This window comes from Episyrphus balteatus, chromosome 3 (genome assembly GCF_945859705.1).
Source record: "Episyrphus balteatus chromosome 3, idEpiBalt1.1, whole genome shotgun sequence".
NCBI lineage: Eukaryota > Metazoa > Arthropoda > Insecta > Diptera > Syrphidae > Episyrphus > Episyrphus balteatus.
Genome location: NC_079136.1, coordinates 38,479,131 through 38,505,535, shown reverse-complemented (window position 1 = coordinate 38,505,535; position 26,405 = coordinate 38,479,131). Strand labels below are relative to the sequence as shown.

At 27.9% G+C, this 26,405-nt stretch overlaps 1 protein-coding gene across 1 annotated transcript; it reads right to left on the bottom strand.

Moving 5' to 3' along the window:
* Positions 1–71: 71 nt before the first annotated feature.
* LOC129917239 (acyl-CoA Delta-9 desaturase) lies at positions 72–25,287 on the bottom strand. The gene is made up of 6 exons (XM_055997658.1): positions 25,093–25,287; positions 5,440–5,984; positions 1,108–1,238; positions 655–1,046; positions 415–590; positions 72–348 (listed from the first exon to the last, which is right to left on the bottom strand). Exons 2-6 carry the CDS (start codon positions 5,966–5,968, stop codon positions 185–187), a joined length of 1,392 nt encoding a protein of 463 aa, XP_055853633.1. The 5' UTR covers positions 5,969–5,984; positions 25,093–25,287; the 3' UTR covers positions 72–184.
* Positions 25,288–26,405: the final 1,118 nt, after the last annotated feature.

Below are 26,405 nucleotides of genomic sequence, written 5' to 3'. Positions count from 1 at the left end.
ACAAAATTGATTGATTTAAATAAAATTATTCTTTTCTTTTGCATTTAATTTGTTTACAAAAAGCGAGCATTAAAAATAAAAGAAATACTTTTTGTTTGTTTCTTAAAAAATAACATGTTAAAGCCTCATATATAAATATTTCTTGATCAGTAGCTTAATACAACTACTACTAATAAAATCTTCTTTAGTCCTTCATTGCTGCCAATTCTACAGCATCTTCTTGCTGTACGTCTTTATCACCATAACCCCAAACTTGGTCCTTATGAGCAAAAGCATCACACAAAAAATGTGATCCATCACCACATTTGGCAGCCCTTCTAGCTACCATATCTGGAGATACTGATTTACCTAAAATATAAATAAAAAAAAAATTATCAATCAAAAAAATTAGTGAGATGATTCAAAGTAACTTACGTCCTGTTACCCAGCCTAACTTGGCGCAAAAGTCTAGAAAACCTGTTGTTACATTGAGAGTGTAAGTTCCCAATTCACTGGTCTTATAGTCCCAAGGAAAAACATGATGATAGTTATGCCAACCTTCACCCATGGCAAGAAATGATACAATCGGACTTTCCACTGGACTTATATTTCTGAAAAAAGAACAAAAGATATTAGCAGATTTTCTAAAGGACTTCAAAGTTCTATCAAACTTACTTATCATAAGGCTTTCTGCCCCACATATGAGCCACACTATTCACAAAAAAGGCAATATTCAATGTGGCACAGAATCTCATGTTAAAATTAATCCAAAAGGACATCCAAAGATCCTCATTCCAGAAATAACATGGCACTAATACTGGGAATCCAATGGAAATCAAAGCAAACAATGGAATGTACCATTTCTTCTGGAACATCACAACACCATCGTTCTCCAAATCTGACATATCGATAACTTTACGTTTTTCTTCGACTTTTGGATGAGGTGTCAAAAAAAGCCAACCAACATGAGCGAAGAAGAATCCTCGCCGAGCATCATGCGGATCAGCGTCTGTTTCTGAGAATTTATGATGTATCCTATGATCGAGCGCCCAAGTGTATGCATCACGCTAGAAAAGAAATTTTCAAAGTTAACAGCTTTTAAAGACTTTTTGAATTGTTTATTCAAACCTGTCCAGAAATGGTAAATAGAAATATTAACAACAATCGCAATGGCAATGCAGCTGTATAGGATTTGTGTGACCATAAACGATGTACTCCAGCTGTGATTCCCACACCAGAACACCAAATCGTTACTAGCGCTGCAATCAAAGAACAAGAAAAAAGTAAAAGCATTAAATTAGAAAACAAATCACTTTGTAAAATTATTCTCAATCAAACAATTGATTAAGATCAATCTTATAAAGTTCAAAGGTCATATAATATTGTATTGAATAACAAAAACAACAATTATCGATGAGTCAAGACAGTCGTAGTAGAGTGCTTTTTAATTTTAACGAAAACGAACTTGGTCATGATAAAATTTAACACAATAGTTGAGAGGTGTTGTGTAATGGTGTTGTTTTGATTTCTATATTTTTCTATTGACTTTTAATTTGTCAATTTCATATAAAGCTTATGAAAAATTCAAATGGAACGTCAGTCAATTCTTTGTCGATAAAGCTTAAAATCAAAGAAAAGCGAAAATGTTAATTAAACAACACGCAGAGCTTTTAAATGTTATATTTTGAACTTGAAATAATTGATAAACTGTTACTTTGTCATTTAATAAAATAAATAAGAAAAGTACGTACAGATTTTAACCATTTATCTACTTTAACCTTCTATTCTACATTTTCTGCGATGCAAGTACCTATTGGAGTAGACTTTAAGATGTAAGTATTAACCGAGAAATATAATTGAATCGGATATAAAGAAAATACCTACTACTTTTTTTACATGAATAAAAAGAAGTTCTAAAATAAGATGGTTCACATTAAGTTAAAATATGAATACAAAACCTACACTTCGATTAGGTACAGAATAATAAAAAAAGTCAACACTTCAGGGCTGCCATCGAATAATTAGGTATATAGAAGTAAAACCGAAAAAAAAATCCGCTAGGAATGAGATGACGCGATACAATTTCTTTACAAGACTGTGTATATTTATTCCCTGAAAAGAACTTTTTGGTTACCATATCATCTATAATAAAATGGTACTTATATTTTGTTTACAAAAAACTGACACAAAACCAATACAAATTATTTAATTATTATTGAGTGAAAGTGTTTATTTAATTTTGATTTTTGATTTTGATTAGGGTCTAGGCCAACTAATTTCCACGTTGTCTAAGTACATTGGGGTGTATACGTACTATTTTATTATTCGCTTTTTCTTAAATCCCATGGCAAGGGAAAAGAAGACCATTGATCAAGTTAGAAAATGTAGGTCATATAATCTGGTCATATGACACATTGCTTTAAAGTGTTTTATAATGCAGAATGTTATGATACCAAAATATACCTAATAGATGAGTACCTAAATTTTTTAGCGTTGAGTGGTATTAGAAGTAGCTGGGACTTGAAGTAACTGCTAAGAAGTTTTTCCAAAGCTATTGGTTCATCTACTTCAGTTGCAAAAAAGCACCTAAGTGCAATAGTAATAAGTTAAATAAGGTAATGCATTAGTCCCTAAAATAAAATCCACGACTGAGTCGCTATTCATTAACGAATTTTTTTTTAAAGAAAATAAAAAAAAAAACTAAAATTTAAGATAAAATTTGGTTTAAATTCACAAAAGCATCCCTTTTAATGTTTTTTATCTTCATATAACATATAAAATAAAATGCACGACTGGGTCGCACGAACTTGCTCTTGGAGTTAAAGTTGCTTAAGTTTTTAAGACTTTTTATATAGAAATTTGGAAAAAAAATTCGTTAAAAAAAAAAATAAAATAAAATCTGAAATCAAATTGCCCTCCAAAACAAGTATGCAGTTTTCATTGATATACTAATATGCATTTTTAGAAAAAAAAAATTTCAAAATTGTTAGAGCCGTTTTTTAAAAAACTAATTTTTTATAAATAATTTTTTGGAAAAAAAGTTTTAAAATAAAATTGGTATGCCATTTTGTAGAAATCAGTAATCGATATCTAAAACCAAAATTTCAAAAAAAATCAATGTCCCGTTTTCGAAAATTTGAATATAACGAAATAACGCTACATACCAAGTTTGACATTAATCGGTCCATCCGTTTAGGCTGTAGCTCCTTATACAGACAGTAAGACAGACAGACTGACTAACAGACAGACAGACGGACTTCCGGGACCCACTTTTTTGGCATTGTCTACCATCGTAATGTCATGGAAAGTGTTATATCAACTTTTGTTTTTTGTACGAATGCATAACTTGATATATAGTACCTATGTATATCGCAAGTAAAAAATAGAAAAAAAAATCATGTGTGCAATTCACACGTGGTAGAAGTGAAACCTTAAAAAATCATTTTTCTTGCAAAAAAAAAAAATAGAAAAAATCTACCTATTTTTATTCTATCACCTTCAAATCCATGTTTTTTATATGACAACCTAGATAAATTTTATATCATCTGAAAGCTTATTGTCTTAGCTCAAAATATATATATCGATCAGGTGTATGAGACATCTACAAAAAGAGCTAGAATTTTTTAAACTCGATGAAATTTCATCCAAAAAGCAAACAAAACATTTATTTTTATGTTCTCATGCTATTAAATCAATTTTTTTGTTTGACATCCTATAAAAAATTTCATACCATGTGAAAGCTTATTGTTTCACCTTGTATAATGATGCATAAATCTTATTTCACAGATGTCTACAAGAGAAGTTAGAATTTTTAAAGTCAACCATGTCGAATTTCCAGACTGAGATTACGGTACTTCCTACACTGGTAGTTGGTCATCGCCAACAGATCTCCACAGGTGTTTTGAGGTATTTTTAAAGTATTAAAGCATAACCAAATTTGTATGTGCACTATATCAAAAGATATAACGTGTGTTGGAAAAGAACATCGTTTTACCGTTATCTCCGAATTTTGAATATTAAATTAATTGAAATTTTGTACAGTAATAATTTAAAAATTACCTATCTACAGTACAAAATTTATTCATCTATCTATTAAAACAAAAAAGTTATAACAAGTTGAAGTCGTGTCGCGTTTTCGTTTCATCTTGTTTCAAATCACTACGATACTAAAGAAGTTTTCGCTTCAAAAACTTTTCTGTCTTTAACAATTGTTTCGACAAAAAAGAACACTTCTTAAGCCAATAACAAAGAAAAATCACATCGTTCGGACTTTAACGGTAATTTGACACCAAAAAAAAATTGAACCAGACTTTCACTTTATACAATTATACTGAATTACAATTTTTTTTTTGTAGGTAATTTCATGACTGTCTGTTTTTTTTAATCAATAATATATACGATAATTATTTCTTCAATTTTATTTTTGCAAATAAAACCTGTAATTACGTGCACATCTTTTATCGCTGAAAAGGTTACAATAACTTTGCAATGGTCAAAGGTCACGCAAGATAGACATGCATGTCACGTTCAGGAATTCATGACATTTCAAATCATAAAGGTCATTGCTGGATGAGTTGTGGTGGTTTCCAATTCAACCCTTTTTATTAAATTCAGTGCTAACAAAAATTACCTCACCATTGAAATCAATCATTATACTTCTTCTACCTGCCCTATTTTTTTAAGTACAAAATGTTAGTTACAGAATAATTACATAGTTACAGCGGAACAATTCTACATATTCTTACTTAGATTTTTTTTGAAAAAAACTTTGATACTAATTGATAAAATTAATTAATTAATTAAAACTATGAAAGTTTATTCTGGCAATGAGTACCTTTTCTGAAATTGATTGAAGAGAACAAGAAGAATAGGAATGACCAATATTTCAAACAATTTTGACTCTCAATAGATATCTGAAAATTCTAAATTATGAATTTTTTTTTCACCTTCCAGTTCATAAAAATCATGTTACTTTTTATTTTTATTTATTTTTTTTATTACTATTTTTATCTGACTCCAAAATGTCTTTGATAACTGGCTATAACTACAATAGTTCGTTAAATATTTCTTATCGTACTTGTTATCATTAGGAAATGCCTGTAATAATTCAATTTATTTCCCCTTACTTCATCCCTAAAATTCTATTAAAATTTTCAAAAAATAATAGATTGGTAGAGTCTATAAATGAGATTTATACAACTTATCTAATTTCTATTAGTAAGAGATAGGAGCCAAGCTCAATTACAACAACACAAGCTTATCATAGTTCATTAACAAAAACGTGCTGTCTAACTCGTACTAGAGATAAAATTTTATCTTTTTATAGAAAGCATTTGAAGGGTTAATAGTCTTTTCCCAAGAAAAATTATAAACAAATTCAGACATAAACAAAACAACGTTTTATCATTTAATGGCATTTGTTGATAAAAAAATAAATAAAACTCAGTCTAAATAACTTACCCCAGGCAAATGTGTAAAACTTTGCATAAAATAGCAGATACAATCCATATATGGCGCCCCCGTGTATAAAAATCTGTGCAATTAAATCTGGCCATCTTAGACGTGGCTTATAAACTACTTTAGCGTCATCTGTTTTTGTGCTGATTAAAGCTTTTGTTGCACATTCTTTGTAAGCTTCATTTTTCTCATCTTCAACATCACTTAAATCTAATTCACTTTGGTTATTATTATTTGTATCTTCAAAAGTTTGTTTGTTCGAAATTGGACTTGTGATTCCTGAGAGTTGTTGTGTTGTATGATTCCTGTGTCGAACATTGCATGAGGAATTACATTTGTTCGTGGTTGCATTGTCATCAGCTAAATTACTACTGCTACATGTGGCTGGTGTTTGACAAACACTTGTTGGAGTTGTCGAATCTGAAGGTGTTGAAAGGCACATATTGTTGTTTGTTGTTGAATTGTTGTTTGTTGCTGGTGGACGGATGACTTTGGTCAGTGGGTCGATTTCTACTGAAGAAGTTGGTGGCATTGCATTGTTTTTGAATCTGAAAGAAAAAATCAACAAAACGAAAATGTTTAGTTTCAATATTTTAACCCTTTCGAACCCAAGCTATGAAAATGAATATTAAAAAATGTTTTTTCGGTATTATCGGGTCAAAAACATCACAACTAAGAAATATGAATAGCAAAAAGTTATTTTCGAAAATAATAAAGAGCAAAACTAATGTGTTTTTCTCATGTTACATGTTAGTAAAATGCACTGCCTATGACCACCAAAAAAAGTCGGTCATATGAAAGCAAAAAAACAAAACACTTTCTGCATTAACATTTTTTATATCTTTTTTTTTTTAATTATGACCATATAAAAAAAATTTATTTTTTTTGCAAAAAAAATGTGAATTTCAGTCCCTTTCTCGATAAAAAAAAATATTAAAGGTATGATATTTGACTAACTTTTTGTAATAATCCAGTAACTAGGCATTATTATCTTTCAATTAAGCCATCGTAACCTAAAAAATTGTTTAATTTAATATTTTTTACGAATTTTTAAAAAAACGTTACATGAGAGTAACGCTGGGTCCGAAAGGGTTAAGTATCCTTGACAAAAGTCACTAAAAAATAAATACAACCTAAAATATGCTCTTTTTATTCCCTTTTATCAATTCTCTTTAATTGCCACAAACATGTAATCAAGAATTTATTGGCAAATTTATTTGTTCAACCACACGAAATCCAACTTATTCGTAGAAAAATAAACTAAAGATTGATAAAAAGGAGAATCTACTACCCTCTTGGTGTTAGCTTTCTGCATAATACAGACCCTTTTAAATAAGTAATTGTGTTGCTTACAATTAATGATCCTTTTTAACACTGCCTTTTGGAGTTGGTAGATTGTATAAGGTACTTATAGTATGAGAGGTAAGGTTGCCTATACTCAAAATAAGAAAAAAAAACTGAATCTTCCAAGATTAGAACAGCTGGTTCGGAAATATTAATCAAAAGACATAACTGCTAGTAAATTGAGTCATTGATCGTTAAGTGTCAAAATATTACAATAAAATAATGACTTTTAAATCAATAGAACTGATAACAATAAAAGTTTGTCATTTCTGGAGTGAGTTCCTCAAAGTTCAAACTAACCGATAACAGCTGTTGTCTTCTTGCTTTCAATATTATAACAATAAATTCCTAATAAAAAAACAGTAAGCGTTTCACACACTCAACTCGAATAAAGTAAACTGTAATGTATCATTTAAGCAACTTCACTTTCTATAATATGTACAAACGGTAAATAGTCATTTGTGACCAATGTCCACATTTTTTTTAAATGTTTGTATTTGTGGTGACACGCAAATTGTAAATTACTCAAACCAAATTTTGAATGGGTTGCATTGTAATGGTTTTTGTATTATTATTCAGGGTTAATTTATGCTCACTGGGTTTTTAGTGGTTTTGTGTGTTAAAAGTGAAATTGCATATTATAGGTTGTATAAAAGGTAAATGGCCTTTGAGGACCTTTAGGAACCTAAAATAATAGGTACATATTTAACATAATGTTGCAATGACTTTGTGTCTATCTATTTCTAAAAAACATATTTGACCTTATTTTCGATTTACCTTAAAAAATATTTATAAAGCCTCAAAAATATTGGGAAAAATGTAAAAAAAAAATGTATCCTTAACAAAAATAGTAAGATTTTGATAAAATTTTGTGAAAATGTGATTTTGATTGATTTGAATAAATTCCCATATAATTTAGCCTAATTTATTTCATCAAATACTGAGTTTGGAACCGTTTTATTAACATTGTAATACAAATTGGTTATTATAAGTAGTCGAATTTTTTGTACCAATGGAAAGATAATGCAAAAAAAAAATCGAGTTCTGATACGGATTCGTATGAACCTAATTATTGAAAAACAATTTAGGGCTAATTTTGAGTATTAGGAATTTTTGAAAAATTGCAAATAATCTTCAATTTCTTTATCTAAAATGGGTTTTAACCGAAAAACTTTTGTTTACGGTTTTACCGTTTTTTATTTATGCCTTTTTTATTTGGATTCCAATAAAGAATTTTCATTTTCAATTTTTATAGTCACATTTCTGAGATAACGGTAAAATGGTATTTTTCTCTTAGGGTTCTAGTTGCTAGAATTTTTAGGAATTTTTATATAGAAATTTAGAGAATGTAATTATTGTAAATAATTTTTATAAATAATTTTTTGGAATTAAGGTTTTAAAATAAAATTGGTATGCCATTTTAGTGAAATTACTAATTAACATCTTAAACCAAAATTTCAAAAAAATTCGATGTCCGGTTTGCGAAAATTTTATTTTTCAAAAAAATTTTTAAAAATCCAAAAATTAATTTGTTTTCAAAATTTTATTTTTGTCTTATATTAAAATTAAATAAATGCTTTCGTGGTCAATATTTTTAGATGAAATAATATGTAGTTTTTTCTTCCCTTAATTATTCAATAATATTTAATGCAATTGAAATCATAAAAGAATGCAACGTTTTCTTATATCGTTATCAGGCAAAATTTGTCAAATTTTCCATAAAAATGTGCAAAAAGGCTATTTTTATATACGAAAAATTAACTTTGTTCCACTCCGGCTTTAAAATGTTCATCTCTAAAGCAAAATTATTCCATAAAATAGTTAAATACAGTGGATTGGTTGATTTAAAATTTTGTTTTCTCATTGTAGTGGTAAAGTTTATCAAGTAATTTTTGTTTTCTTAATTGTAAATGAGTTTTGAAGCTTTCTTGTATTTTGTATTCAATTATATTTAATAAAAAAAAACCTTTATACCTATTCATTACAACAAAATGGTATCTACCTATACCTACTTATAATCACAGTTTATCTCATATTTTTTTTTTTTACTGAAATATTTCCTAATATCATAAAAACCCTTTTATATATTTTTATTTATTACAGTGATTAAATGATAATCCAACAAACAATAAAACTTTACCATTGAGATAAAAAATCGTTTTCATTATCTTGTTTTTATTTATCTTTTTTTTTTTGTTATTTTTCTATGAGTTGCTAGTACATTTTCCTCTAAGTTATTTCTATATTCGATACAAAATAAATTCCGATAATAATTCAGCACGTGGAAACTCAAAGTTACTTCAATTGTAACTTCTACTTATCTATTTGAGGGAGGATTCTATTGTAATCAATTGTAATTATAAATAATCTCACTCAATCTCAAGTTTATACTCAAATAATGAGCTTTCACTCAAAACTATTCCAAACACAGAACTCAGATATCAGATATAGCTCAGGGCAATTAGTCAAAATATGGGCATGAAATCGCATTTTTCGCGGGACAAAATTTTTTTCATGGAATGTGTTCGGGTGGTTGTCCTTATCATAAAAGTCAATTTGTTGGGAAAATTGGAGGTTGGGAACAGCCGCCATCTTGGAAAAGAGATTGGTAGCGTTTTTATTGAATAGCTCCATTGTTATTCATTTTAACAGAAAATGACAAAGGTAGGACTTATTAACAATAAAATTATCTAAACAATGATATACAAAACAATTCCGTGAGTTGATTAAATAAAATTTTATAGTTGGTCAAAGTGCGGGTTTGTATCGCAAGGTTGGGACAAAATGACATTTTTTCATATATCTGACGAACTTTTGATTTGTTTGGATAATTCTTCAAGAATGAATTATAGTACTTATAATTACCTATAAAATGAGCCCACAATCGTTATTGTCACCATCGTATTGTAGAAGTAATCTAACTCCGAAACTCTCCATGTACTAGTCAAAAGTGAGAAAAAAGCTAGTTTTTTGCTAGTAGGCCGAGAAAATTTTGGGAGTAGAGGTATAACCAAAATATAAGTACGCAGTTTTGCTGCCATACTCGTGTTAATGTCGATTTCAAAGGTCTGACAACTCTAATTTTGGGCTTTATACGGGTTTTGGGGGGTTAAATAACGTAAGTTTTCCAGTTAACGTGAATGGGCTAAATTTATACTATTTGAAATTATAAATATACAAGCTGATTCCCTATTATTTTTCCTAAATCTAGACACCCCAATCTTGAGGATGTGACCAATAGAACTCAAGATATAAGCCGTTTATACGATTATGTTTTAGAGGCTTTTTTGTTTCGATTTTTGTTTGTTTATTTGAATTGAAAAGCCTGATATGGTTAGTTAAAAAAGCTTATATCGTGAGTTCTATTAACCCCATAGCCGAGATTAAGGTGTCCAGATTTAGGAAAAATAATAGAGCATCAGCTTTTATATTTATAATTTCAAATAGTATAAATTTAGCCCATTCACGTTAGCTGGAAAACTTACGTTATTTAACCCCCCAAAAACCGTATAAAGCCCAAAATTAGAGTTGTCAGACCTTTGAAATCGACATTAACACGAGTATGGCAGCAAAACTGCGTACTTATATTTTGGTTATACCTCTACTCCCAAAATTTTCTCGGCCTACTAGCAAAAAACTAGCTTTTTTCTCACTTTTGACTAGTACATGGAGAGTTTCGGAGTTAGATTACTTCTACAATACGATGGTGACAATAACGATTGTGGGCTCATTTTATAGGTAATTATAAGTACTATAATTCATTCTTGAAGAATTATCCAAACAAATCAAAAGTTCGTCAGATATATGAAAAAATGTCATTTTGTCCCAACCTTGCGATACAAACCCGCACTTTGACCAACTATAAAATTTTATTTAATCAACTCACGGAATTGTTTTGTATATCATTGTTTAGATAATTTTATTGTTAATAAGTCCTACCTTTGTCATTTTCTGTTAAAATGAATAACAATGGAGCTATTCAATAAAAACGCTACCAATCTCTTTTCCAAGATGGCGGCTGTTCCCAACCTCCAATTTTCCCAACAAATTGACTTTTATGATAAGGACAACCACCCGAACACATTCCATGAAAAAAATTTTGTCCCGCGAAAAATGCGATTTAAATTACTAATTTCCCTGGGCTAATACTATTAATTCCAAACAAGTTTTATACCTATTTTGTATTGGATTTTCTTGACGGATATTTTTCATTCTCAAGTTTTCAAGTTGTTTCATTGTTTTCGTGGGATGATAAATTCGAGATGACAGCATTTTCCCATAGAAATGCGTAAATACATTCAATTTAAAAACTTTCAAGATTTTTTTCTTACATGAATAAGGTGCATGTTAACAATGACGTAATTAGTGTTTTTTTAATAACACAATTTCTACTACAGAGATATAATTGAAAATCTGACCTATTTATATTTAAGTATTTAGAATTAAACACCTAAATGACCCATTAAATAAGATTTTATGATGTCACGTTCTTGATAGCTGGTTTTGTAGGTTTTTTTGTTTATTACTTTTTCGTAAACAAAATTATCATTTTTGTTTTGATTCTTATAATCCAATTGTTTAGTTTTTGTTTTATTGAAGAAATAAGAAGAAACGATTACGAACAGAGCTGTGTTTACATTGAGAAGTTAGACTTTTGAATTATTCATTTGTTAAAAGATTAATGTTTTTTTTGCCATACTAAGTACTTTGACGGCAGATTTATGAATTATGTACGACAATGCATGTTATGAAAAACTATTAAAAAAAGCTTTGTTGAAAAAGATTTATTGAGTTAAGGATTCGATTTATAATTTTTTCCACTTGCAAACAAGTCCAAGATTCATAAGAAAAATAGAATACGATATATGTGACAACAATCATAAAAAATTAAATACTACGATGAAATATAATTTATATACTTGAGGAGTGCCTTTTCAAATAGGGCATGGTGAAATCGGTTTTTTTGCAAACTTCTTTAGTATCGTAGTGATTTGAAACAAGATGAAACGAAAACGCGACACGACTTCAACTTGTTATAACTTTTTTGTTTTACTAGATAGATGAATGAAATTTGTACTGTAGATAGGTAATTAAATAAATTATAATTGTACAAAATTTCAATTAATTTCATATTCAAAATTTGGAGATAACGGTAAAAAGATGTGCTTTTCCAACACACGTTATATCTTTTGATCTAGTGCACATACAAATTTGGTTTAATACGCATGCTGATAACATAACCTTTTTTTTGATATATCACACATAACGTTACGTGCTCTACAAGTTACACAATCTTAAATTGAAAAAAATTTAAAAATACCTCAAAACACCTGTGGAGATCTGTTGGCGGTGACCAGTTACCAGTGTAGGAAGTACCGTAATCTCAGTCTGGAAATTCGACATGGTTGACTTTAAAAAAATTCTAACTTCTCTTGTAGACATTTTTGAAATAAGATTTATGCATCATTATACAAGGTGAAACAATAAGCTTTCATATGGTATAAAATTTTGTATAGGTTGTCAAACAAAAAAATTGATTTAATAGCATGAGAACATAAAAATAAATGTTTTTTTTGCTTTTTAGATGAAATTTCATCGAGTTTAAAAAATTCTAGCTCTTTTTGTAGATGTCTCATACACCTGATCGATATATATATTATATATATATATATGAGCTAAGACAATAAGCTTTCAGATGGTGTAAAAATTTGTATAGGTTGTTAGGGAAAAAAATGGATTTAATAGTGTGAGAAGATAAAAATACGTGTTCAAAAAATTCTAGCTCTTTTTGTAGATGTCTCATATTTTGCAATATTTTGAGCTAAGACAATAAGCTTTCAGATGATATAAAATGTATATAGGTTGTCATATAAAAAACATGGATTTGAAGGTAATAGAATAAAAATAGGTAGATTTTTTCAATTTTTTTTTTTTTGCAAGAAAAATGATTTTTTAAGGTTTCACTTCTACCACGTGTGAATTGCACACATGATTTTTTTTTTATTTTCTTAAACTAAACACTTTGGTGTCCATATTTCTATGCTAAGCTTAAGAACCTCAAGTTTAAACCCTTACAAAATGTTTAAAGATATTTTATATTAGGTACCTACCTACATGATATAAAATTTTGATTGATGATTTTTATGGAATTCTGAAAGCTGTTTTTTTTTTGTTTATTTTTTTATACCTCGCTTAGAAAGTGTACCTCCTATAAAAATTTTTCAAGTTATAGGTACCAAATAACTCGAAATCGGCTCTTACGATTTTGATAAAAGTTTTCAGAGCGATCGCAATAGAACTGTTTTTTTTTTTCCAAAAAAAAGTCAACTAAAAACATTTTTTTTTTATTTAAAAAAATTTTGCCCTAAATGTCGGCTCTTCCTCAATATCAATTTTTGTTTTATTAATATAGAGCCAGCTCTTAAAATCTACAAGTAAACTAACATAAAAGTGCTTTGAACTGCAAGAGCGAGTACGTGCAAACCAGTCGTGCATTTTATTTTTGCCGGCCAACAGTGCGGTATTTTGACCTAAAACGTGGTCATAAATCAAATTTTTCAATTTTGCTCCCAAGGATATTAAGGATATGTCCCATAACAGGTAGATTACCAGGGAACTTTTTAGTAAAAATCTATTTATAAATTGGTCAACCCAGTTCGCTACACCATCAGTTGCATCTTGCACTATTTGAGTAAACACGATTTTTTCTGCGATTTTTATAAAAAAGTGAATTTTCAAAGTATTTTGTTTTTTACTTAAAAGTGATTTTAGTGAAAAATTTTGATATGGATACTGACTATTGACAATCAAGGTATTAATTGGGTTGGGGTTGAAATTCTGTATGTTGCAAAATTCTGTATTCAAAATACTGTATGCCAAAATACTGTATGTCAAAATTCTGTATGTGCAAAATGCTGTACGAGAAAAATTCTGAAAGTCAAAATTCTGTATAGTAAAATTCTGGTTGGTCAAAATACTGTATTTCAAAATTCTGTACATCAAAATTCTGTAGGTATATCAAAATTCTGTAAAAATGTTGTAAAAAATATAGTTTTGATAATGTAATATATTTTCCCTCTTAAACTATTTATTGAATTCTCTCCTCTTTTTTGGTTAATTTAAATTTTTATGAATGTATTATAGTATTTTTTTGTTTACTTTTTCTTACTTTCTCTTTTCAATTTCTCTTCCTCTCTTTTATGAAAACACAATTTGATTTCATTAATTAATTATACCATCACCAACCGCCAAAAGTTCAAACTAAATTTCTTGAAAAATACAGCATTGAAAATACAGTATTTTGTTCATACAGTATTTTGAGGTACAGAATTTTGTATCTACAGTATAATGACATACAGAATTATGGTCTTACAGTATTTTGTCGCACAGAATTTTGACAAGCAGAATTATGACCCGCTCCCGTATTAATTGTATTGTAAAAAAATTTAATTATATTTGCAACTCTATTTTTCATTCGAAGGGGTTGAAGTACACACTTACAAAATTTGCACTTTTTTCGTTGTTTTTTTGTAAACATTAGTGTTTTTAAAATAGCGCAACATGGTCTAAGCTAAATAGCTATTATTAAACTGCTAGATATGTAGAACAATATTGCATTTCAAGAGTTTGCCCGAGTTTGTCCCCCCGGAAATAAGGGCCCTTTGAAAAAAAAAAAACTCCTCAAAAACGACTTACTAATAGATTTTTATATTATTTTATTGAATGAGTTATATTAATGAGAAAATTTCTAAAGGGATACCTTTAAAAATATGTACAGAAATAGTATTTCAAATTTCAAAAGAATCAATGCAGCAGTTTTGAAGTTATGAGGCTTTGAAAACGTTAGTTGTGGGGAAAACGATTTAAAATTTTGAATTTTGAACTCTGGTTATGAGTATTAAAATACTCATAACTTGTCAAATTTATGACATCTTAAAATTTTAATACAATATTCTTGAGATATAATGCATTCAGTTGAAAATAAAATACAAATACAAAATTTTAATCTAAATAAAAAGAAAACAGGGTTTCCCAGGAAAAAATTTTAAATTTATTAAAAAACTTTGTTATTTATTACAATGAATTCTTTAATATTTGACTTAAAACTACCAGGTCATTAAATAATGATAAAAAAGGTCCATGATATTGCTAAATTTTATACAGAATCAATTAATGAGAGAAAACATTTTTTTTTTAAATTTCATCTTTAAAACATACCTAATTTCTCAAAAACTACTTAACGAAACAACTTGAGTCAAAAAAAAAAAAACAAAATAAAAAATAAACTACTAGCTTTAAGAAAAGTTATAGCACAAGACTGTACGTGCATTTTTTCACCGCTTATCGGGAGGTAATCACTTAAGTGGGTTTGACTGTACCAAAAAAATAAAAAATTTTCCTTCTAAATAAATTTTTAATCATTTGGTACCTATCTGATGTAAAAAAATGTGCCCAATTATTTTTGGCAAGGTTTTAGACCAAAATACCGCACTGTGCAACGTTAACAACAATGCTCCTCATTTTAAAACGCGTGCCAATTGTTATTGTACCTACACCTACGTCATGTTATCGTCAGACGGGTTGAATTAATTTTAAGTGCTTTTCACTTTTTATTATTGCTGTTCAATACAATTTAAATGTATTCAATTGCTGATTTTTCTCTGAATAACTTGCATCATTTTTTTTTCAAATCAAAACAAATATCCATATAATAAGACAAATCATGTTTATTCATATAAATCTCTGCTATTAGTTTGAATCAGCTTTTGCATCAAATGCAGTGATTTTTATTCCGCTGAAAATTTATTTCTTTAATTAAATTGTTTGAAAAACATTTGTACACTTATCTTTGTAGATAAATTTAAAATAAGCGGTTCTATGTCACTTCTAGCAGTAAATACAAGACAAACAAACCTATACCACAAAAAAGCGGTTGAACTTAAAAGGGTTGGGTTAGGTTAATGTTATTCAATCATTCAGTCATCTAAGAAATGTGATTATAAAAATTGAATATTTTGAATTTTCTTGCTTTATTATATGGGATCCACTAGAAATCTTAAAAATTAAAAAGGTTTTGAAATTTTCTCTTAGAGCTCAAGTTGTTAAAATTTTTTAAATTTGTATATAGTAGAGAAAAAAATAAAAAGGAAAACTAAAAAGCAACAAACAAAAATATGCAATTTAGTTTCATTTATTGAAATGCTCTTTTAGAAAAAATATTTTCAAAATTGTTTGAGCCGTTAAAAAAAAAAATTAAATGAAAACCTAAAACAAAATTTTCCAAGAAGTTCAATGTCCCATTTTCAAAAATTTGATTTTTCAAAAAAAATTTCAAATTTTTTTTTAATCCAAATATGTATCAATTTTTTCAAAATTTTAGTTTTGCTTTATGTTCTTTTGATATTCGATGGATTTGGAGAAATTTTTTGAAAATTCATTTTTTTTATTTAAATTTTCTTGTATATAAACATGCTTTGAAATAATAAGTAGTTTAGGAGAAATTCAGGATAAAAAAAAAAACAGTTCTAAGGCAGGTACCGTTAATAATATTTAATTATCTTGAAAAAAAAAAAAAACATTAAAAAAGATAGATTTTGTTTTAAAAAACAGTTTTGGAATGGTTTTTGAGACTATCAAACTTTTCCAAAATCGGTATATGACAGGTACCGTTATTTTTGCTACAAAAAAATTGTACAGACAGACAAACGGATTTGCGGGACCAATTTTGGACAGATGAAAAACAGAGACACCAGATTGCCTTGATTTTAGATTTTTTGGAATCAGCATTAAAAAATACTTTGAAATCATGTATCATATGTGTATATAATACCATCGTCTATTTTTGCTAATTTTGAAAATCTCCATTTCGCGCTTTGACCTTGAAAATCGCGACTTGCGGACATGAGATTTTTGTAGATTTTGAGGTTTGTTATTGAATGCCAAACGAAGGTATTGAGCAAAAAAAAATTCTTTTAGCATTCGTTCCGAATTTAAACCCTTATTTGACTGGATTACTTGTAAATTGCTAAATTTGTGAGCTGAAATAGTTTTTCTAATATTTTTTTTTTTTTCAATGTATAAGCCCTAACATAAAATTTGTGATAATAAGTAATAACGACATTTTAGTTTATAATTTAAAAATAAATTTTCTTTAGTTATTGTCATTTGTACAAACTAATTAAACTAATTGCAGTTATTAAAAATTTGCTATCAGCGTGTTTGTCTTTTTCTCTAGAACACATTCGAGAATTAAAAATACATTATAATACAGCATCCATAAATTTTATCTAATGCAAATTGCTATCATACACATCACAAAACAATCAAGTAAACCATAACAAACTAATGCACTATTAAAATCTGATTCACATCTATTTTGTGTTCTACTTTGAAAACAGTAAATTTTAATGTTTTTATTTTTTTGAGATAAGAGGGTATTGTTATTATATGGTTGGATGATTCAACAATTTTGCTTTAGATATTAATTTTGTATTAAAGGAGAAAAACCAACTTTATTTAATAAACGATATTTTATCGTTATATTAAGCTTTAAACATGCAATTAAAAACCTTCTAAAAAAGAATTTAACAAATTCTAGAGGAATTGTTGTCGGTCTAAAAATTGCTTCATTTAATTCATACATTTCACTAGTTTAAAAACACAAATGAACTTCATTTATTCATTTAACCCAGAACGATGAATATCGTTACAATCAATAACTATATTCCACACACATTTAATGAGTTTGAGGTTAAAGCATCGATTAAGGTGATGATGATGATGACGATGATGGCATGGTAGTTTTCATTCACTCAACGAATGACACCATCACATCAGATTCATTAACGCACAGAAAAAAAGGTCATACGCAACAGATAGTGTTTTTAAATGATGACATAATATTGCCAGCATAGCCGTAGCTAGGATTTCATTTCGGGGGGGGGTTAGCTCAGACCAAACAGAATTTTTTTTTAGAAATCACAATACTTTGTATCAACTATATGTAACTGCAGTCGATTCTAAATCCCGCTAAATCAAATAGTCATTTGAACTGTGTAGAAGCAAAAATTCGCCAATATCCTTTTTAAGTATTTTTTAGGAGAGGAATTCGTAGTTAAAAGTTTAAAAAAGCCCTGCTTACGGTAAACGAATTTAAAAATGGCCGAATATTCAGCGGCATCTCTAGTTTTGTAGGTACAAAGAGTGATAAGTTGGTTGATATAATTTGCGAGCGTTAGCGAGCAAGAAAATTTTTTTTAAGAAACAAATTTTAACCATTCTAAGGCTTTATAAAAAAAGTTATTTCGTACAATTTAATATATAAAACATTGAAAAATGGACTTTTTCTTGCACTGAAATTTTGTAGCAGAAAATTGACAGGTACAAGTACATTCTATCTATTGAGTTCTAAATGAAATTAGCAATACTTAAAAACCAAAATTTTAAATAATCCAAGTTGTTTGACATGAGCTAATTACACTGGTCAACAAGGTTTTTGTTACAGAAACCAGGGTATACTTTTCTATAGGCTGAGCTCGAATCCGAAGTCAGAAAAATTCTATCACATCAAGTTAGAAAATCAAAATGCCGATTTTTACCAGTTTTCAAAGTTATTTTTTAGCGTTTACTTATTTTTTTTTAAATTAAATTTGTAACAGTTTCTAAAAGAATTGTGTCAAAATTTGAAAGCGATTGGTACAGAACTTTTCGATATTTGCTATTAAAAGCAAATAAATATGAGATGCTCCAAACACTTTGATTTCAAGTTATGATTTCTCGATTAAGAAAATAGATATTTAAAAGATCTAAACGGATTTAGAGAGACAAAACTTAATTTTTTTAGAAACTGTTACAAATTCAATTTAAAAAAAAATAAGTAAACGCTAAAAAATAACCCTGAAAACTGGTAAAAAGCGGCATTTTCGATTTTCTAACGGGAATATATCAAAAACGTGATGTGATCGAATTTTTCTGACTTCGGCTTCGAGCTCAGCACACAAAAAACCTATAGAAGAGTATACCCTGGTTTCTGTAACAAAAAAGAAGTTTAATTTTGTTGACCAGTATTATACTTCACTTTGAAATTTAACAATAAACTGAAATTGTTTAATTTTATAATTTGAAACAAAAGAATAACGAAATGTTGTAAATACAGTGCTTTGAAAAAGTATAATCGCACCATATAAAAATTCTATTTATTTAAAACCGAGTATTGCAGCGACACCCTATTTTTTTATTAAAGGGGATCAAAAAACAAGAATATAGAGAAGAACAAAATGTCCCGTTAGAAAAGATGTTTGAAAGATTTAAATAGATTGAAGGGTAATATTTCAAAAACGAGATGTGATCGAATAAGTCCCTCTTTGGATTCGAGTTCGAGTTCGGCCACCGAAACCCTTTAAAAAAGCATAGTTTAGTCCCGGCACCAAAAACCCTGCATAAGTACTTGTGGTATTTAAAGGGTTCTTAAAAGAGCATTTTAAGGTGTTAACATAGTGCTTAAGAAAATGGTCAAAGAGATCAAAACTCTTTGTAATGGACTAAACAATTTTTGTTTTCCTTTATACAAACTTCATCGACAGCTTCTGCAACGATGCAAAATTGGTAGTGATTTTAAGGGAGATTTTCATATAGGTAATCAAATCACTAAAATACAAAAACAAATCATTTAGTGCTGCATATATTAGACTTGTATATGTTTATAATATAGGTATCTTTTGATTTTCTGAAAAAAAATTTCGGGGGGGGTTAAACACCCAAACCCCCCCCCCCCCCCCTAAATACGGCTATGATTGCCAGATATCAACAACTAGCTCAATTTTTTTATTTGTTCGTCTCCAGCTGGAGGTGTAGCAATAGGAATTGTTCTTTTTTTTGGCATTGATGCAAATGCGAATAAAAGAATCATTGGTTTTTTATTGGATTGGTTGAATTAATTTATTTAAAAAAAAATCACATGACACATCACACATTACTTCATTATTTGCGGAGTGAGCAAGAAAAGATGCGAATTGTTTAGATCTTATAAAGTTAATATCTTAATCTTGAAAAATATCAATTAAAAAAAAATGCATTAGATATTAAAAAACAAATATTTAATGTAAATTAAAAAATTACATTAAAAAAAATTTAATTCCAAATAAAAAAATTTCTGCATTGAAAAAAAAAATCAATGCAAAATGTGTGCATTAAATTTTTTTTTTTTTTTTTGTTAATTCTCGTCGAATTTCTTTTGCAAATTTGACTTTTCGATCTTATATTATCTTGAATATTATAGTTGAAAAAGTTTATGCATAGTTAAATAGCCAAAATTGTAAGAAATTCGACGAGTATTAAAAAAAAAATTTATTCACACATTTGTGTTTTGAATTCAGAAAATTTTTTTTTCCATGCTAAATATTTTTATTTGCAATAAATATTTTATTTTCAATGCAAATTTTTTTCATTTGCAATACATTTTTTTCTGAATGCAAAATATTTTAGGTGCAATTTTTTTTTCAATAAAAACATTACTCAATTGGAATAAATATTTTTTTTTAATTTAAATTTTTACTTGCGATAAAGGTACTATAGCTATAGGGCAAGTTTAGGATTCGAAAAAATGATGGAGAATGCCAAAAAATTGGGTCCGGCAATTTTGTCTGTCTGTCTGCATGTCCGTCTGTAAGTAGCTACTTCAAGCTACAGCCTAAACAAGGCTAGCGATTTTCTTCAAACTTGGTAGTTAACATTTTTGGGTGATTCCCTAGAAGACAATTGAAATTTTTTTTTTAGGACCAAAACTAACGGTACCTGTCATATAACGGAAATAGAAAAGTTAATTGTTTTCAGAAACGGCTCCAACGATTTTGATTAAAATTTTTGTTCTTAGTACTACACATAAGATCCAACTTTTGAAATAGAAAAAATAGTTTTTGTATCGTTATTAACGGTACCTGTCATAGAACGGTTTTTTTTTTTGTTTCTAAATACATATCTCGTACAAGACTAACCCGATTGCAACGAAAATTTTTATAAAACCATTTAGGTAAATATAATATTAAAATTTTTAAATTTTTTAAAAATTTTCAAAAAACACATTTTTGGATCAAAAATCAATTTTTAGAAAATTTGTTGGTGAAAAATTTTTAAATTTCGTTTTTAATGTGTAAAATAATTATTTCTTAGACCATACCAACTGTCATACCAACTTTTTTTTTAATAATGATAGAAAATTTTTATATACAAAAAATTATGTGTTTTAAAAACGGACTCTAATGATTTTCAAAAATTTTTTTCTAAAAATTTCGTTTCATACAAGAAATTAGATGGTATACTTTGGTTTGTAATCGAAATCACTTGAAACAGTGTTTCGTTAATTATAAAAACAGAATTTATATATTTTTAACATTATCCGAAATGTTTAAAAAAAAAGCTTTAAGATAAGAGTTACTTTTATCATAAGAGCAAGTACGTACAACCCAGTCGTCCATTTATTTTTGTTGCAATAAAGCAAATGCATTAAAAATAGAATGATTATTTACAACCCTGTTCTCAAATATTTCAAAAGCAAACGGCTCGTACTTTACAGTTGACTGAATATTTTACACCGGATATGGTTTTTAGAGATCTACAAGTAGATAGTTAACAAAAAAAAAACATTGGGTCTCTAACTTCTATGTTCTCCTGCCACTGCCACTAAGAAATATTCGAGTATTGACTTAAATGACATGAAAAAAGTTGCGTATACGCCACAGTGATTCCTAAGTGAAAAATAGCATCCAAGTCATGTGCTGGTTGGAAACCTTCATAAGGAAGAAATTGTTCTCTTAAGTTTGGTTTATAATATCTTTATTAACAAAACCGGGACGATTAACATTGTGAACACGACTCACGATATGATTGTTCTGCAAATTTGATTTTTAAAAAAATAAAAATTAAAAGTTTTATGAAAATAATTCAAGAACCGAATAAAAAAAATTCAACTCTAATCCTATGACTTGAAGTGTATTATTGTAATAATGTGTTTTGTGTAGGTTCTTCAAAACAGCTACAACCAATAATATAGTTATTGTTAATTTTTTTATATTATTGATTAATGCTTGCTCTTGACTTTAAAACAGAATTTGTGAAAATTGATGGCTGTCAGTTTTGATGCTGATGATTTTCGAAATCTAAACAAAAAAGAAAACTTCAAAGAATAATTTTGTATACACTTGTAAAACCACACATTAGGAATAAAAGTGATTTAATTTTTCAATTAAAATACTCATTTACCTAATGCATGTTTGTCGGTGCCGGCCGGTGGTGGTGCCTTTACCCATGGCGGCAAATTATTAAAGTTTTGTTATTTTTTTTTATCTTATGATGTTTGTCGAATTCATATGAATTTTCTATTCATATTCATAAACTCATTGTATGGTCGCTAAATTTAAATGGAAATGTTAAGCTTTGAACTTATATATTTTGAATGTCAGGGTATAATAAAAAAAAATCACCATTAAATCACAAAAGTGTGACTAAACGTGTTAAGGGTGAATATTATTCTCAAATGTTATGGTATTCAAATAAAGCTAACATACATCATGACATTTTTGGTGCCAATCTAAATATTTTATCAAGCGTTTTTGTTAAGTGACACATGAATAGTAATTGTAATTATGGAGAATAAATTGCTGTTTAAATTTAAGAATGCCTAATGCGAAAATGTTATTTCTTCCAGAATGGAAATAGTTTGGTAATTAATTATACATGGTTTTGCTACTAAGCATGCAAAATTAATGAATGTTCGTCAAGCTAATTATTTTTTTCTTTTTTAACGGGCTTTGTAAGCACATCACGTTTTAATTTATATATTTTGGTTGTTTGTTTTTCAAAATAGGATCAACCAATAAAGCAAAGAAAATCATAGCCTCAGAGTCAAAAGAAAATATCTCAAATTTTATTTTGACGAGGTCTATTTTCGAAGATTTTTTTATCTTCTCCTTATTTTGAAAAAAAAAATTTCAACGCTTAGGCCAAATATTTCCTAAAAACCATACCATTAAAATTAATGGGTACAATAATTATAAAAATTTATAATTTTCCCAAAGCTTAATACTTCATTTCAAGACCTTACAAATTATAGTTAGGTTCTTTTGTCACTTAGGCGACGTAATATTCTAAGCCATAAATAAGATAAATACAAATAAAAGACAAAAAAGGTATTTTTTCTTAATTGATTACGAGAGAAATACAAAAAGTATTACTAGATCCCTCTAGCTTATAAAAATTTAATTTTTTTTTTAAAGTATTTTAAAAATTCAGAAATTTGAATAGCTACAAAGACGGAAAACCATTTTTAGTTTTCAATTAAAATTTGTTTTTATTATTTAATGATTCAGAAATTCATACTCGCAGTGGTCACTATGGTGTATACGCAATATTTATTTTTAAGCGTATTACACGAAAAAATTCTTGAAATAACTACTCCTACTTTCTTTATTAAGTTTTGGGACCATAATAAAATCAATGTGAAACTTAAATTACATCAAAAAATAGTAGAAAAATAAAGTAAAAAGCTAGAAAAAACATGAAAAAGTGTATTTATTGTTTATTTATTTATTATTCACCACATCCTATATAAATGGTAACGATGTGTCTCTGTTCTGCCAAAAAATCGAACCACCAAAGTGACTTGATATTCTGCTATTCACGAATCCAAAAAATAATAAAGATGATTAAAATCGGCTCACGCGTTCTTGAGATATAAATGGTGAAAATAACATGAATTTTGTTTATTATTAACGACATTATGATTTTTCGCATATTATAATTCCTAAATGATCAATACTTTTTAAAAATAAAAATCAACAAATTTTGATAGATCAATTTCATACCGAATTAAAAAATTATGAAACAAAATAGTCACCATTTTAAATTTTTTCACACCAATCTTATATCATATTTTAGATTTCTAATCTTAAAAAAAATCGAGACAATAATGACTTGCAACAAAATGTATGATTAGGCAATTATCTGGCATTAATTTAGTACATCTCAATTATTAGGAAATCATATTTTACTTGGTATTATAAGGCAAGATTAGAATTCGTAGAACGAATCGAAAATCGAAGTCTAGATCACAATAAGACATGATGGCATAATGATGATTGAGATTGCCAAAAGGTGGTTTCACAATTCTGTTTTTCTTTGAGATTTTATCTCAAACCACTGAAAGGATTTTCCTCAAACATGTTAGTTAAGGGTTATGGGTATACTTCCCTAAAGCAGTAATTGAAATTGAATTATAGTACTTGCTATAAAACCGTTTTATTGATTTCAGACTTTCTCGTAAATGACTTAACCGATTTCAACGAAAATTTTTGCGTAGACATTTATTAGGTTACCATAATTTTAAAACTTGGTTACATTTTAAAATAAATCATTTTTCAATTTTAAAAAAATATTACAAAAAAAAAAAACTTTCTGAAAAATCAATTTCGTTGAAAACAGGTCAGTAGGTAAATACAATTTTTTTTATGTTGATAAGTAATTTTTTAAAAATATTATAAACATCAACATTTTTTTTGAAAAATATTGTTAAAAAATATTCATGTTTAAAAATTATTTGTTTTTTTAAATAAAGCAAAAAAATTATAATAATAAAATTTAAATTAAAAAAAAAAACTACTAAAGAAAATAGTAATTAAAAATTTTAATTATATATTTAACCTCAATTAATCAATATGGAGTGTAATAGTTAAACTGAAAATCAAATGTCGACAGATATTTAATAGAAAATAATAATTAGCACAATTTGCTATAGAAGAGGCGTGTTCTTTTATATATGCCAACAATACAAAATTCTTAGAAAATAATATTCCCTGTCCACACTTGTGGCGTTGTTCCAGTGACATCATGACAGATAAAGAATCTATGTATAACATACCTATACAATACATACACTTTGTCCACTTTTATTGTTGTTGTTATTGTTGTGTGTTTATTTTACGAAATTGGATCCTAGCCAAAAGGGAATTCATTAAAGACATATAAACACACTCCCGTTATACCAAGTTTGTATTATTTTGTTTTCTGTTTATTTATATGGGGGACAATATAAACAGGATTAACAAAATAAAAAAATTATAGTCATCAAGAGACCCCACAAAATTTTTTAAAGTAAGTTAGAACTAAGTCTGGCCCAAAAGGTAAAAGTACAATCAAGGGAGGGGATTAGTTTAGTTTTTCAAAACAACATATGGCATTGAAAATACCTAAATAACCGGAATATTGTTTTTTTTTATATTTAATAAATTAATTAAATTGTTTTTTATGTAAAAAAAAACTTACAAATTTTTAATACGTCGAAAAAATTCACAAAAATTATAACTTCGAGCCCTTTTCGTCAATAAACTGTTTTTATTTTTGTAATATTTATTTTTTAATTAATTATTTCTTTAAATTTAATTAATTTTTAAATTTAGTTTTAAATTAAAAAAAATTGACAATTTTCTTAAATGATTCACAATATATTTAAATTTTTTTTAGAACCACCACTAGGATAGTTGAATGCAACGCGACCAAACCAACCCGACTCTTTGAAACGACTGAGTTGAAAACTTTTGGTTAAAGTTTGTATAGAGAATTAATATACCTACTAGAACTATTGGAGTCATCAGCCACTTTAATTTTTCTATTTTTTTTTTTTTTTGTTAGTCAAGTAGAGGCTTCTCTGGATCGAGTCATCATCGTCATCGGCTTGGACTATGAGTCTTCAGATACAAATGTCTGGAAAAGCTCATTGAGTATGGGAATGAGCTAAAAATATTGAGTGAATTTTCTATTTAGTGTCTGTACAAATCAGATAGTTTTTTTTTGTTTTTGTTATTTTTTCTTTGAGAATAAAACTCAATGAAATCATTTTGTAGATACAATGAAAGTGTTGATTTTACTATTGGACGACAAAGATAGGCAAGGCAGTGAGATACTTATGAAAGATATACAACGCCCGCCGAGCCGTTTGCCGGTTTTTGTTGTTTTGTTTTGGTTTTTCTTTATTTTTTTTTTCTCTCGTGAGCATGCGAGTTTTTGTGTCGTTATTTTATTTCTTGATGTTTACATTTTGATAAGAATAAATAATTAGGTATTTGTTTATTTAAGTTTTTTGTTGACTATACACAGGAATGGCGGTATTGGTAATTTGGAAGTAACAAAATATTTATGGGTTAAGGTTTTAGTGGGTATATTATTTTGGTGTGTAGGGTGATGGAAATTAGTTCAAAGGGAAGAAATTATCAGTGAGTGGAAGTTAGTCAATATTATAGTAAGTAGTAGTGTATTTTCAATTAAATAATACTTAATGCAAAGAAAGGGGGGGGGGGAGGAATAAGTAATTTTTTTTTCTAGAAGTATTTCATATAAGGAACAGAAAACATACCTAATAAATTTTCGTTTTAAGGTGGAGAGGTAGTACAAGATGATTACATATGTATAACATGAAAAAAAAAAGAAAATGTTTGTCTGTATTCCTTAAAAAAAAGCATTGCTTTACTTCTAACTCACATAGTTGAACATTTTGTACAAATTGTTTTGATTCAAATTTTTGAAGATTCAGTTTTAAGTGTTGATTAGTATTTTCTTGAAAATGGCATTAGTAAGTTTTT

What these genes read in the sequence shown, in the direction of transcription:
- LOC129917239 (XM_055997658.1), bottom strand. Translation starts at nt 5,968, where the DNA reads ATGCCACCAACTTCTTCAGTAGAAATCGACCCACTGACCAAAGTCATC. An exon ending in GTTTTACACATTTGCCTGGG is followed by an intron (nt 1,239 to 5,439) that starts GTAAGTTATTTA and finishes CTTTGATTGCAG; the next exon opens with CGCTAGTAACGATTTGGTGT. An exon ending in GGCAGAAAGCCTTATGATAA is followed by an intron (nt 591 to 654) that starts GTAAGTTTGATA and finishes TTCTTTTTTCAG; the next exon opens with AAATATAAGTCCAGTGGAAA.